Source organism: Seriola lalandi, unplaced genomic scaffold (assembly GCF_002814215.2).
Source record: "Seriola lalandi dorsalis isolate HSWRI2012SDOR001 ecotype SW California unplaced genomic scaffold, Sedor1 jcf7180002054517, whole genome shotgun sequence".
Taxonomy (NCBI): domain Eukaryota; kingdom Metazoa; phylum Chordata; class Actinopteri; order Carangiformes; family Carangidae; genus Seriola; species Seriola lalandi.
In genome coordinates, this window is record NW_019525070.1 from 849,233 (window position 1) to 861,501 (window position 12,269).

Below are 12,269 nucleotides of genomic sequence, written 5' to 3' on the forward strand. Positions count from 1 at the left end.
AGACCAGTGACTGAATGAACTCATTATCTAGGCTACATTCAAAAACTGTTGATTTCATGGCTTATTGGAGATGATGATTTTGTTGCCCTTTATTAACGCGTTGCACATCTGTGCAAAAAACGCATACTTACTTCTCTTGCCCCTGTTCAGAGTGGTAGAGAGGCCGAGCAGCAGTTGTTACCCTGACTGTGTATTGTGTGAGATACACAAGCAATCATTTCTCAATATAGACGAAATCACAGCACAGTCTTTGTCCTTTACTTATGTGTATGGTGATTTTGTCAGACATACTAAATAAGGATTTTCGCAGAGCAGAGCAGCAGAAATGTCTTGGAAGTTAACATTTAGTCTTAATGGGCTTGTTCCGTTGTCTGACAACATAAACAGCAAAACGTGTGAATGAAGTGCAAACAGCTGTATTAAAATAGTCGCAGTGTTAAACAGTATGTGTGAGCGCAGAGAGCAGGAAAGCAGCAAATAGATGAAGAGTTGAAACCAGCTAACACTAGGCAAAAAAATCCAAATCGGATAAAGTCATGTTCCTCAATAGTTTTCAAATACCTCCTAAATTTCACACCTTGAGCATAGCGGCCCAGCCATGTACTAGATTTCTTGATTTTACATAGAGGAAGTGAAGTACTCACCAGGCTCACGGAGGCGTGGTTGGGCAATTGTGCGCTTTAATGTCAATCAGCACCGTTGTTTTGCCAGTTTAGTCTCGGAGGCTAATGCCTTACAACGACTTCATTCAATTATTGTACATACCAGCTGGATTTTTAAAAGGTTACGGAGGCATTTTAGTGTAACGTTAGTCGCTATAACTTTTCATTCGCTGTTTTTGTTTGTCTTGAAGCTTAGCAGTAGCATAAAGCTAGTTAGCTAGTCAGGGCTAGCCATGTTAGTTTTTAGCATCGCTAGAAGCTAACTGTTAGCCGGAAGACCACGGTGCTCTAACGTGAAATACGGACTGTAGTTGAGTAAAAACAGGCAATACAAATGCCCCACCTAAATTAGAGGTGGCAGAAACATTAGCTCTCACACTGGAGGACTGACATTGACGATGGCGTTAATTGTGGACGTCCCAGCAGATGAGTGGCCCTGAGAAGTGATTCAGCCCGATGAGTTAGCAACAATGTCTTGTAAATCAACTAAAGTTGCCCCAAGTGTTGATTTCGACCACAGTTGTTCCGACAGTGTGGAATATTTGACGCTCAATTTCGGCCCATTTGAGACTGTCCATCGCTGGAGAAGGCTCCCTCCGTGTGATGAGTTTGTGGGTGCAAGGTAATATGATGACAGATGAGTAGAAGCAGCTTCACTTAACCTGGCTATTTACTGTCTTATATTCACCATATAATATTATACTCTTATTAAACTCGCGCTGAACTTTATGTGGATATTTGCAGGCGCAGCAAGCACACCGTTGTGGCATACAGGGATGCCATCTACGTGTTTGGGGGAGACAATGGGTGAGTACTAATGCACTGTGACATGCACTTTTACTTATTGTCCACTACATGCAGTTAAATTCTGTGTCACCCAACAGGAAGAACATGCTGAATGACTTGCTCCGCTTTGATGTGAAGGACTGCTCATGGTGTCGGTAAGATTGCAGCCTCTGTATTCCAGTAACTATAATATATGAAGTATAGTATAAATATAGAACATGGCCTGATGCCTTCTTGTAATATATTTTACAGAGCTTTCACCACTGGAACTCCACCTGCTCCCAGATATCACCATTCAGCTGTAGTCTATGGCAGCAGCATGTTTGTTTTTGGTGAATTTTTACACTTGTCATCTTCAATATCAGTTGTCATTCATTCTGCGCTTTTCAAACTCATGTGATATTGATTGTTGTATTGTTGGACTTTAATATGTTCCAGGGGGATACACTGGAGACATTTACTCAAACTCAAATCTGAAAAACAAAAATGACCTTTTTGAGTACAAGTTTGCCACAGGGCAGTGGACTGAATGGAAAGTGGAGGGGAGGTAATGTATTTTTTAAAGATGTTTAAATGTGGTAGTTTATTTGTATTTAGGGTAAGGATGTGTTTAGGGTTTTGAATATTAAAAATCAAGGGAAATGTATTAAAAATGCTATTTAGTATTTAGTAGTGCCACCAGAAGTTAAATTATCAACATTAGCTCCCTTTGCATATTCTTTCGAATGGAGCACAACCACTTTATTTATTCATGTTCTGTCTCTGTTTAAGCCTACCAGTGGCTAGATCTGCACATGGAGCCACAGTCTACAGTGATAAACTGTGGATATTTGCTGGCTATGATGGAAATGCCAGGTATTTTTAAATTTGTTTGTGGATGTCTCAAAAGATAAAAACACCCACTTTGTTTTATTGCACATAATAAAAGATATTTTCCCCACGTGCAGGCTGAACGACATGTGGACCATCAGTCTGCAAGATCGGGAACATGCATGTTGGGAAGAGGCTAGTATAACGAATTTCCATAGTTAATGAGAAGCTCATTATGAGTAAAATGCCCAGAAACACGGTATATGTTTGTGCTAGTATCTTTGTCTTTGTGTCCATCAGATCGATCAGAGTGGTGAGATTCCTCCATCTTGCTGCAACTTCCCTGTAGCCGTATGCAGAGATAAGATGTTTGTGTTTTCTGGTCAGAGTGGAGCCAAGATCACTAATAACCTCTTCCAGTTCGAGTTCAAGGGCCACATGTGAGCAAAGCCTTTCCTTGCATACTTCTGACACTCATCCCTGAAGTTGCCAATGTTACATGGCAATAATCATTGCTGTTACTCCATCTTCTCAGGTGGACACGTATCCCAACCGAACATTTACTGAGGGGCTCCCCTCCGCCACCTCAGAGACGATATGGTCACACTATGGTTGCTTTTGACCGCCACCTGTATGTATTTGGCGGTGCTGCTGACAACACTCTGCCCAACGAGCTGCACTGCTACGATGTGGACTCTCAGACCTGGGAGGTGATCCAACCCAGCCTGGACAGTGAGGTACAAACCAAATAAATTTCAAAAAAGTTTTTAAAAACTGTGTCAATAGATAATGAAACCGGCTGAATTATATAAAAAATATGATTAGGCAACAGGCTGAATTTTAAAACAACTTGTACTCCTGCATTTTCCTGCATTTTCTAATGAATGCTAACTTTGCTCACTTTGCCTCTGTTTGCCTCCTCAGATGCCCAGTGGGAGACTCTTTCATGCTGCTGCTGTGATTCAAGATGCCATGTACATCTTTGGGGGGACAGTGGACAACAATGTGCGCAGTGGGGAGATGTACAGATTCCAGGTTAGTGTCTTAACATTGTTGTCACTGAAATATAAAAAACTTTAGCTTTACATATTTGGCATAATTTCAGCATTGTGGTCAAAAGCCTCCTAAAAGGAAAGATTGTGGGCTTGATATACAGTACATGATTCTTCAAGCTTGCTTGGAGAATAGATATGATAGTTACTCCAATTACTCCTAAAACAATAATTTTCTTCTTCTTTGCAGTTCTCATGCTATCCAAAGTGTACTCTCCATGAGGACTATGGCAAACTGTGGGAGAACCGTCAGTTCTGTGACGTGGAGTTTATTCTCGGAGAGGTAGGCTTTTTATGTGACAGTAGGATTACACTGATATGCAGCTGAGAAAAATTAGAAAAATTTCACATTACTCTACTAACATGTTTTGTGGCATTATGTTTGCGGGTTGTCCATCCATCCATATGTCCATCCTTCTCATTCTCGTGAATGCAATATCTCAAGTGAATCCCTTTAAAATTTGGTACAAACATTCCCTTGGACTCAAGGATGAACTGATTAGATTTTGGTGGTCAAAGGTCAAGGTCAAGGTCACTACAAATTACAAAACACAAGTTCATACTCTAATTTTGACACAATATAACACAAATGTCTTAGTAGGATAAAATTATGAAGTGATGACATTTTATGTCCAAATGGTCCAAGGTCAACTTCATAATGTTCTACAAAAACACTTCTGCCCATAATTAAACACTGCAGCTCCGGAAGGGGACAAGATTTCCTGAAACTTGGCTGGTTGGCTGAGGCATAAAACTGCTAGGTAGTAATTATGGTTTCCATCTGTCTGACTCCTTCTTTGTTTTGTTTACAGAGGGAGGAGAGAGTCTTGGGGCACATTGCCATAGTGACTGCAAGATGTCAGTGGTTGCGTAAGAAAATCCTGCAGGCTCGGGATAGGCAGCGACAGGTCAGAGCCACACAGCAAGTACACCCCATTTCTGCTGAGACAAAGGAAGACTGTCAGTGTTGTCAGAATATGTTTATACTCATGAAACATTTGATAAGAAAAGTCAGACAGAGGCATTTCTAGTTCATGTCACTCAACTATCACACAGACCTAAAGACGAGGAAAACACAAATTCACGCCGTATCATGAAATAAAATATCATCAAATTCACAGATGATCTCTAGTCACATATCAAAAGACTGATGACATACTGATATCATTCTTTTGTGCAAAACAGCAATAACAACATAATTTATGAGGGTCACACATGCTTGTATGTCGGATGCAAAATCAACATAGCTACTATTAGAGCACTAAACATTTCCATATAAACAATGGTAACAGTAAGAGGTCATTGGTGTATAGAGCTGGAATGTTAAACAGAAAGAGTTGCATAATTTGCTGTCTCTCTGTGCAGAAGACTAAACAGGAAAACAGCGAGGAGAATGATGAAGGGGCAGCTGGAGGCCCGAGGGATATCCCAGCAGGCAACAGGCCATCGGGCACACAGCCGATGCTAGAAGTATCCATCAGGGAAGCGGAGGCCCAGCCTTTTGAAGTCTTAATGCAGTTCCTCTACACAGACAAAATCCAGTATCCGCGCAGAGGTAGCTCTCTCCTCATGCCTGTCATGTTTGGATGGGGCAGTAATCTCAAAGAGAGAGAAAAAGTATTGATTATTTGTTCTTGTCTCTACCTGTTTACATAGGTCATGTCCAGGATGTTCTCCTGATCATGGACGTTTACAAACTCGCTCTTAGTTTTAAGCTTTCCCGCCTGGAGCAGCTGTGTGTGCAGTACATTGAGGCATCTGTCGACCTGCAGAACGTTCTCAGTGTTTGTGAAAATGCCAACAAACTGCAACTGGACCAGCTCAAGGTACAACCAGACAAATGAATGAACACCAGCTGCAAATTTCATTTTTACTGCCAACCAGTGGTTGAAGTTCAGAGTGTCTTTAGTACAATACATTTATACTTTCAATCAAAATAGTCAAATAAAGATCTGCAGTTCTGTGTTACATTACTTTTTAAAAACGTTGATGCTAAGGAAAGAGAAATTATCATTTATTTCAACATTCACTATATTTTTTCTATATTTTTTTTTCCCCTCAGGAACATTGCCTTAATTTTGTAGTGAAGGAGTCACACTTCAATCAGGTGATCATGACAAAGGAGTTTGAGCATCTGTCCACCCCTCTGATAGTGGAGATAGTGCGGCGAAAGCAGCAGCCTCCTCCCAGGTTGTACTCAGACCAGCCTGTGGACATTGGGACCTCCTTGGTGCAGGACATGAAGGCTTACCTGGAGGGAGGCGGCCTGGAGTTCTGTGACATTATTCTACTGTTAGACGGACACCCACGACCTGCACACAAAGCCATACTGGCAGCCCGATCCAGGTAGCGACAGCTCAGGTTTTATGATCTGCTTTGTGCACATAGAGCAGCCAGAGCTGTTTTTGTACGTTTTGCTTGTAAAAACCTACCAACCACATAACCAAGTATTCAATCAGACTCAACTCTCACTTTCATCATTTATGACAGTTTACTTAAACTAATACGTACTTGGCCCAATATGAGGACAGGGATTACCAATAAATACATTTTACATCATGTGAAAATGTGCAAGAATCCAAGGGGGATGGCTGCATTATCAGTCATTATAGTTGTAGACACTGGTCAAGTTCAGTGAAGTGATGATTCTGACATTTTGTACTTTTTGCACCTGTGTTCCTCAGTTACTTTGAGGCGATGTTCCGCTCCTTCATGCCCGAGGACGGTCAGGTTAATATCTCTATTGGTGAGATGGTTCCAAGTAAGCAGGCCTTTGAGTCCATGCTGCGTTATATCTACTATGGCGATGTCAACATGCCTCCAGAGGATTCCCTGTATCCTTCTCAGATTCAGACAGCCTTACTTTCATGCCTCTCCTAGGCACAGCCCTCAAAATAAAAAAATAAAAAAACATCTCAGAAATTTAATCAAAAGAAATTATGAATGAGTCGTTTGAAGGCAGTTCCTGAGTTGAGACGCTGCTTCTATTCCTTAAGCCAGAAAATACACATTTTGGTAGCAGAGTGGAGCTGTGGTGAGGTGGGATGAGAAAATCTTAACCATAATGGCTGAGTGTGATAAACCTGTCAATCAAGGTTTTGTCTTATAGAAAAAACGTCTTGATTTTGTTTTTGTTTTAACTTCAATGTGTTAAGTTTAGGTATAAATTTGGAAAAGGACATGTTTAAGTCAAGATGGGAGGAAGTTTAAGAGGTAATGGTTTGGCACAGTTAAGTTTAGGTTCACTATAGGTTGTCAACAGTCACCATCTAGTGGCCGTTATAGAACTGCATCCTAATGCACCGCTGCTTTGGCTTCAACTTCAAGGCATTGTGGTTGCTGCTTGTGCAGGATACAAGACACGAAACAAAGTATAGCTTTCACTGGTTTTATTATCATCATTATCACCTCAAGAGATTTGCATGAGTTGAATGAAAATCAAATTTTTTTTTTATTGTATTGTTGCATAGAGAGAAAACTTTTCTTTCACTTCCTTGACTCTTGCCAAAAACAGCTATCTGTTTGCTGCACCATATTACTACGGGTTTTCTAATAACAGGCTACAGGCTTACTGCAAGCAGAATCTGGAGATGAACGTCACTGTGGAGAATGTCTTGCAGGTATTTATATTTTCACTCTGGGGGGGGGGGGGGGGGGGGGGGCAGTGACTTAATGTGACAATGCTGTCCCTTTCTTGAAGATTTTTTTTATGCAGGCTGAATCATTTCTTCACTCACTTCTCCCTTGATATTTTCCCCCTTTAGATTCTGGAGGCAGCAGATAAGACCCAGGCTCTGGACATGAAAAAGCACTGCCTGCACATTATTGTCCACCAATTCATTAAGGTGGGTGGGCTTGTATCCGGAGCCCTGGGTGTTTGCTGCCCACTCACTGCAGCTGAGCTAACCCTGTAGCCCCATCGTCTTAGTGGGAGGCCGACACCTTTGGCCTCCTAGTGGATCACTCTCCATCTTCTACGTAGAAAGGAGACTGTTTACAGTCCAGCCGGCTGTACAAGCACCTCATCACATACCGATCAGGGTCATAGTATCACTCTGATTATTGTTTGTTATTCAAAGAAACAGCAAAGCACTCAATTCTCACCCCACTTTGCTGGAGTGTTAATATTTATGTTAAGCTTCTTTCTGTTTATCTTCATTTTTTGTGCATGAGCAATCAAGTGCTGCTTATTCCTCTGTTTGACTCATCATTGTCTTTTCTTAATTTATTGCTCATTTTTTTCTTTTGTTTGCTCTCCTCCCCTCCCAAAGGTATCCAAGCTCCCCAACCTGCGGTCTCTCAGCCAGCTGCTGCTGTTGGACATCATTGAGTCTCTAGCTACACACATATCAGACAAACAGTGTGCTGAGATGGGCTCCGACATTTAGGATGACGCCGAGAGCCGGGCTCTTTTGTCCTCTCACAGAAGCCATACACCTCTGCTCCACCTACTTCTAGTCATTCCCTCCTCCCCAGCAAACATTACTTACCTTTATGTTGGACCTCGCATGTCTCGACCCTCATACAGTAGATGCCTTTAATACATGCAGTATCAAAATTGTTCTTGTTTCTCAGTCTGCATCTCAGTGAGGAGTGAAACTAGTGAAGAAACCAAATTCTAGCTCAATGACAATTGTTAGTTGACCTGAAAAATCCCCTTTATGTTTAGTTTGTAATTTATTAATTTTGTATACACAGAACAAAGCTTTAGCAGGTTTTTTTCTGCTCAGTATTGCTGCTGCATTTTTAAAAGATATGCAGTGCACTGTAATAATTCACACTTGTGACACTATAGAAAGTTCAAGTGTTGCTCTCAGCTGTCCTGAGATATCTGCTCAGATACATTCTGTCATCCAAATACAACTTAATCAAAGTATACCATTAAATGGATTATTTATCTAAATATGTATTCATCACTTGTATTATTCGCAGCTCTGTCACAGTTAACAAACCTGCCGTAAAGAATCAAGACCATTATATGAAAATAATGAGAATGTATGTCTGTCTTACAGCTGTTTTTGTTTAATATTCTTGTCATTGGCACACATCTTTGTAATACTAATCATCTCTTACCATCACTAACAGACAAGCTCTCTTCTTCCATACGATATAGCAATGATCATTTAGTGACACCAGTATGCTGTTGTTAAATATTTACCCACACAGGTTTCATATATTTAAAGCCTTAATAAATCTTCTCATACAAAATAAGTCATAATATACTGAGTCTTTATGTCCCCCCCACCCTCCACTCTAACCTTTAGTGCCTCTTGTGAAATGCAGAACCAGTCGAGTCTTAACTCATCTTGATGCCCATGCGGAAGTCTATCATTTCTTGAATATGTGCCTCTATAACTACCTAGTATATAATTACAGTTTTTGCATATCCATCATTTGGCAGTTATCATTACTCAGCAAAAACACACCTTGAAGTTGCCTTTAAATTGTCCTGCAATCCTGCAAAGAGCAGGCACTGGCTTGACCCAGCCTCATGTCTACAGTGTATCAGCTCAGGCTGAACTACAGTACGATGGCCGGCCACCCACTGGCTTGATAGGCAGTTCCATCTGTTCATCTCAGTAGTGCCTCTGTCATCCCTGCCTTGTGGTATTTATGATAGCTTGGATTAAAACTGGAGGTCTCAAAGTTGTAAACAACTTAAAGATATATGTTTTAAAAATAAGCAATTAGACTATTTCTTCGGAAAATCTCAATTTCCAGTGGAGTATTCGCAAATGTTTTTGTATGGAATAGTGGCACAACTATAAAATTCTTATACAGACCCCTTGGCTTAATTAAAGCTATTGTAACCTATACACTATGTGAAAAAGCTGAAGGTTAAACCTTGACCTTTCATCAAATTAGCCATGTCCTTTAGTGGTTTCAGTTTCCACAGATCTGTGGTTGATAAGGTCAGACAATGTGCCTTGTTTTGAAAGAATGAATTCCTTCAGCTTTCTTGAGGATTATTGAGTGAGATAAATTAATATTTGTTAGGTTAATTGCAACCTCTTCCAACTTCCTTTTTTTAAAATGCTTGTTCTCTTTAGGCCTTTTTGACCATTTCATTTGGAAGACGTAAAGTAAATTGTGTCCATGGGATTAAGAAATAAAGGTTGACCTAAAAGCTGAGGCATTAGACCGGGTTTGCAGTTAGCTGCAAGATCTGTAGAGACCCACAGTGGAATTCACAAAGTGTTGGACTATTTTGGATCCGAAAGAACCGTTGCAGTGAGCACAAAGTGCTATTCATAGCCCAGATACCTGAGACACTTGGCAAATAAAGAAGCTCTGACTAGGATTTCTTTAGAGTGTAAAGGTCTTAACTAAAATAATGCCTGACTCATCAGTGATACTCATCTGAAATAACTGCAACTTTAAAAGATGGAGTGAATTTCACAGCCACACAGAAACAGGTCATTATACTCATGCCTGGGATAGTGTTTAATTATTCTTTATTATGTGTGTACCCCCCATGCCCAGCTTGCTCATGTTTCATTCATTTAAATCCACTTTCGTGTCCACACACACAGCCCAGAATCCCACTGGACGTATCCAGTTTCATGTAAAAACAGAGTTCATTGTTCACCTTGGTGATATTGAACACTGAAACAAAACAGTATGTCTGTTGTCTGGATTATCTACCACTGGTGCCTTTTATTAAGGAGGCTGAATAAGTGGGCTGTTCAGGTTGGTCCAGCTACCTCAGGAGGTGGGACTCGCTATACGGAGGCACTCTGGATCTCCCAACCTGTAACATAGACCTGAGCAGAACTGAGTGTGTATACACAGAGGCAGAAGATGGTTTTTCTAACAACTAAAATAATGCAAAGGACTGCACTCTTTGTGACGTTCGGGGGTTTGGTTACTTCTCTGGTCACCACTTTCCTTCCCCTGTGGAAGACAATGAACTCTGACCTGAACGAGGTGGAGAACTGGTACTCTGGGTTGTGGCACACCTGCCTCTACACGGAGGAGGTGGGAATTCAGTGCAAGGCCTACGAGTCCGTCCTTGGACTCCCGATGGACCTGCAGATCTCCAGGGTGCTCATGTCAGTGTCTATAGGTACAGGAGGTTTAGCCATGTTTGCTGCTTTTCCAGGTCTGGAAGGGGTTGAGATGTGTGTGGGGCAGCCTGGCCTGAAGAGAGGGCTCCTCATACTCAGCGGGATGCTGTCCTGGGTGTCGGGCCTCACCACTCTGGTTCCCGTCTCTATTGTGGCCTACACGACTGTGGTGGAATTCTGGGACGAGGGTTTTCCCGATGTGATGCCACGCTGGGAGTATGGAGAGGCAATGTTCTCTGGATGGTTTGGAGGTCTGGCTCTGGTCATCGGTGGGACCCTGTTCTTTGTAGCGGTGTGCATGAGGGACTACGAGCAGCGGCCACCGAGTGTCCCAAACAGCCCGCAAGTGAAGCAAAGGACACAGCACTACCTGAAGACAGAGGTTTTATAGATTTCTTATTGTCAAATGTGTGTCATCTGCACCTTGATGTACTTCATATGGAAGCCTGTTGGCTTGTGCGCTTGAGTGATGAGATAATGATGTTACTTGTGAACTATTTCAATAGCTCTGACAAGAACAACATATTTCTGACAGAAGTGACATGGAGAGCAAAAAGATTGTCCCCATCAAGTGATGCAACTGTGATGAGAACTAAGAAGTTTTCACAAACTATTAAAGTAATCTGAGATGATGAGCGACTGAAGTAGTTCTTATTCCTTTAAAGTCTTCAGTGTGTGGATATATAGGATAAGATGGCTTTTTGTATACCAGTATACATGCACCGTGGTGCAGACTGAACTATTCTTGAAATAAGCTGCAATGCAAAAAGCAAACATTAACATTTAATATTACGTATTTATGACCATGGAAGCAATCCATTTATCTGTAGGCTGATTTAACAGGAACAACCCATCACCCAAATTAACAGGAGATGCATTCCAGTGCTGCAGCTCCTCTGTGTTGGAGTTTGTTTCAGGGAGAGACTTGGCACCATCAGCTCCTCTTAGTCCTTAATGCACAGTTTGGCTTTGGTGTACTGCTGTACATTGTGGTGATTAGAACTGATCTGAAACATTTGTGTCAGCTTTTTTTTTGAGAGAGAATAAATGACTATTAAATGATATAATGAATATAAATGAATAAATGTGATCAGTTTGTGTCATATCAAGCCAGTTGAGTTTAACATGCCCATTTGCTTAACTGGCACTGTTTAAATCTAATTAACAGTCAGCTTGAATCTCCCCCAATAACTTCTGACATTAATATTTTGGCAGGCAGTTGATTGTTTTATTTTAGCCAATGATGACATTCACTTCTCTCGCCTCGCTTAATCTGGGTTTTTGGATGCTGCAGCCCTCTCCGGTCCCTGCAGAACAGAGCCCCCCTGTCATTCAATTAAACTGAGTGATGTGTGAGTGATGTAAGGCGGCCCTCTCCACACACTGGGAGAGTCTGATCACTCATCTTGTTGTACATGTGCTCGCCGCCCACTCTGGCATCCACTCAAACATGCTTTTACATGTGCTCGAGCACACGCAGAGAGCAACACAAACATACTGACACTGGAGCACATGTGCACGTGTCAGCTGTCAGTACACTGTAGAAAATACAAGTACTCAATGTGGTGAGTGGAAATCTCTTATAATTGTTTTAACATCTTTGTTATTTCATTTGGAGACAGCAATCTGAAAACAGTGTAAAAGTTTTCGATGCTGCATCCTAATCATCATCCTGTGTCAATGCTGTCATCATTTCCATGGAAACGAATCTGAGATTATAAGGTGAATGACCTTGTCCCAGCAGTTATTTAAAGGAGAAGCACAGTTGCTCCCACAGTGGGAGCATAAGGAATGGAAATATCTCGGGAGCTCATTTCTATAATACTCAGTATACCTTTTTAATCCTGCTCCACCCTACCCCCTGACTGAAACTGGGATTTACTGCACCAACT

At 41.4% G+C, this 12,269-nt stretch overlaps 2 protein-coding genes across 3 annotated transcripts; both read left to right on the forward strand.

The window, feature by feature from the left end:
• The first annotated feature begins 665 nt into the window (after positions 1–665).
• Positions 666–8,521, forward strand: lztr1 (leucine zipper like post translational regulator 1). 2 transcript variants are annotated; one of them, XM_023413618.2, is made up of 19 exons: positions 666–1,284; positions 1,407–1,469; positions 1,547–1,603; positions 1,701–1,780; positions 1,887–1,995; positions 2,220–2,303; positions 2,396–2,453; positions 2,559–2,698; positions 2,794–2,995; positions 3,183–3,293; positions 3,501–3,593; positions 4,123–4,218; positions 4,676–4,865; positions 4,967–5,136; positions 5,373–5,656; positions 5,995–6,144; positions 6,825–6,930; positions 7,075–7,155; positions 7,582–8,521. In XM_023413618.2, exons 1-19 carry the CDS (start codon positions 1,133–1,135, stop codon positions 7,696–7,698), a joined length of 2,343 nt encoding a protein of 780 aa, XP_023269386.1. In that variant the 5' UTR covers positions 666–1,132; the 3' UTR covers positions 7,699–8,521. The 2 variants fall into 2 exon arrangements, with proteins under 2 accessions (XP_023269386.1, XP_023269387.1); XM_023413619.2 differs by having other exon boundaries at positions 4,679–4,865.
• A 1,062-nt stretch (positions 8,522–9,583) lies between these two features.
• Positions 9,584–11,009, forward strand: cldn26 (claudin 26). The gene has a single exon (XM_023413439.2). It carries the CDS (start codon positions 10,112–10,114, stop codon positions 10,766–10,768), a length of 657 nt encoding a protein of 218 aa, XP_023269207.1. The 5' UTR covers positions 9,584–10,111; the 3' UTR covers positions 10,769–11,009.
• The last annotated feature ends 1,260 nt before the right edge of the window (positions 11,010–12,269 follow it).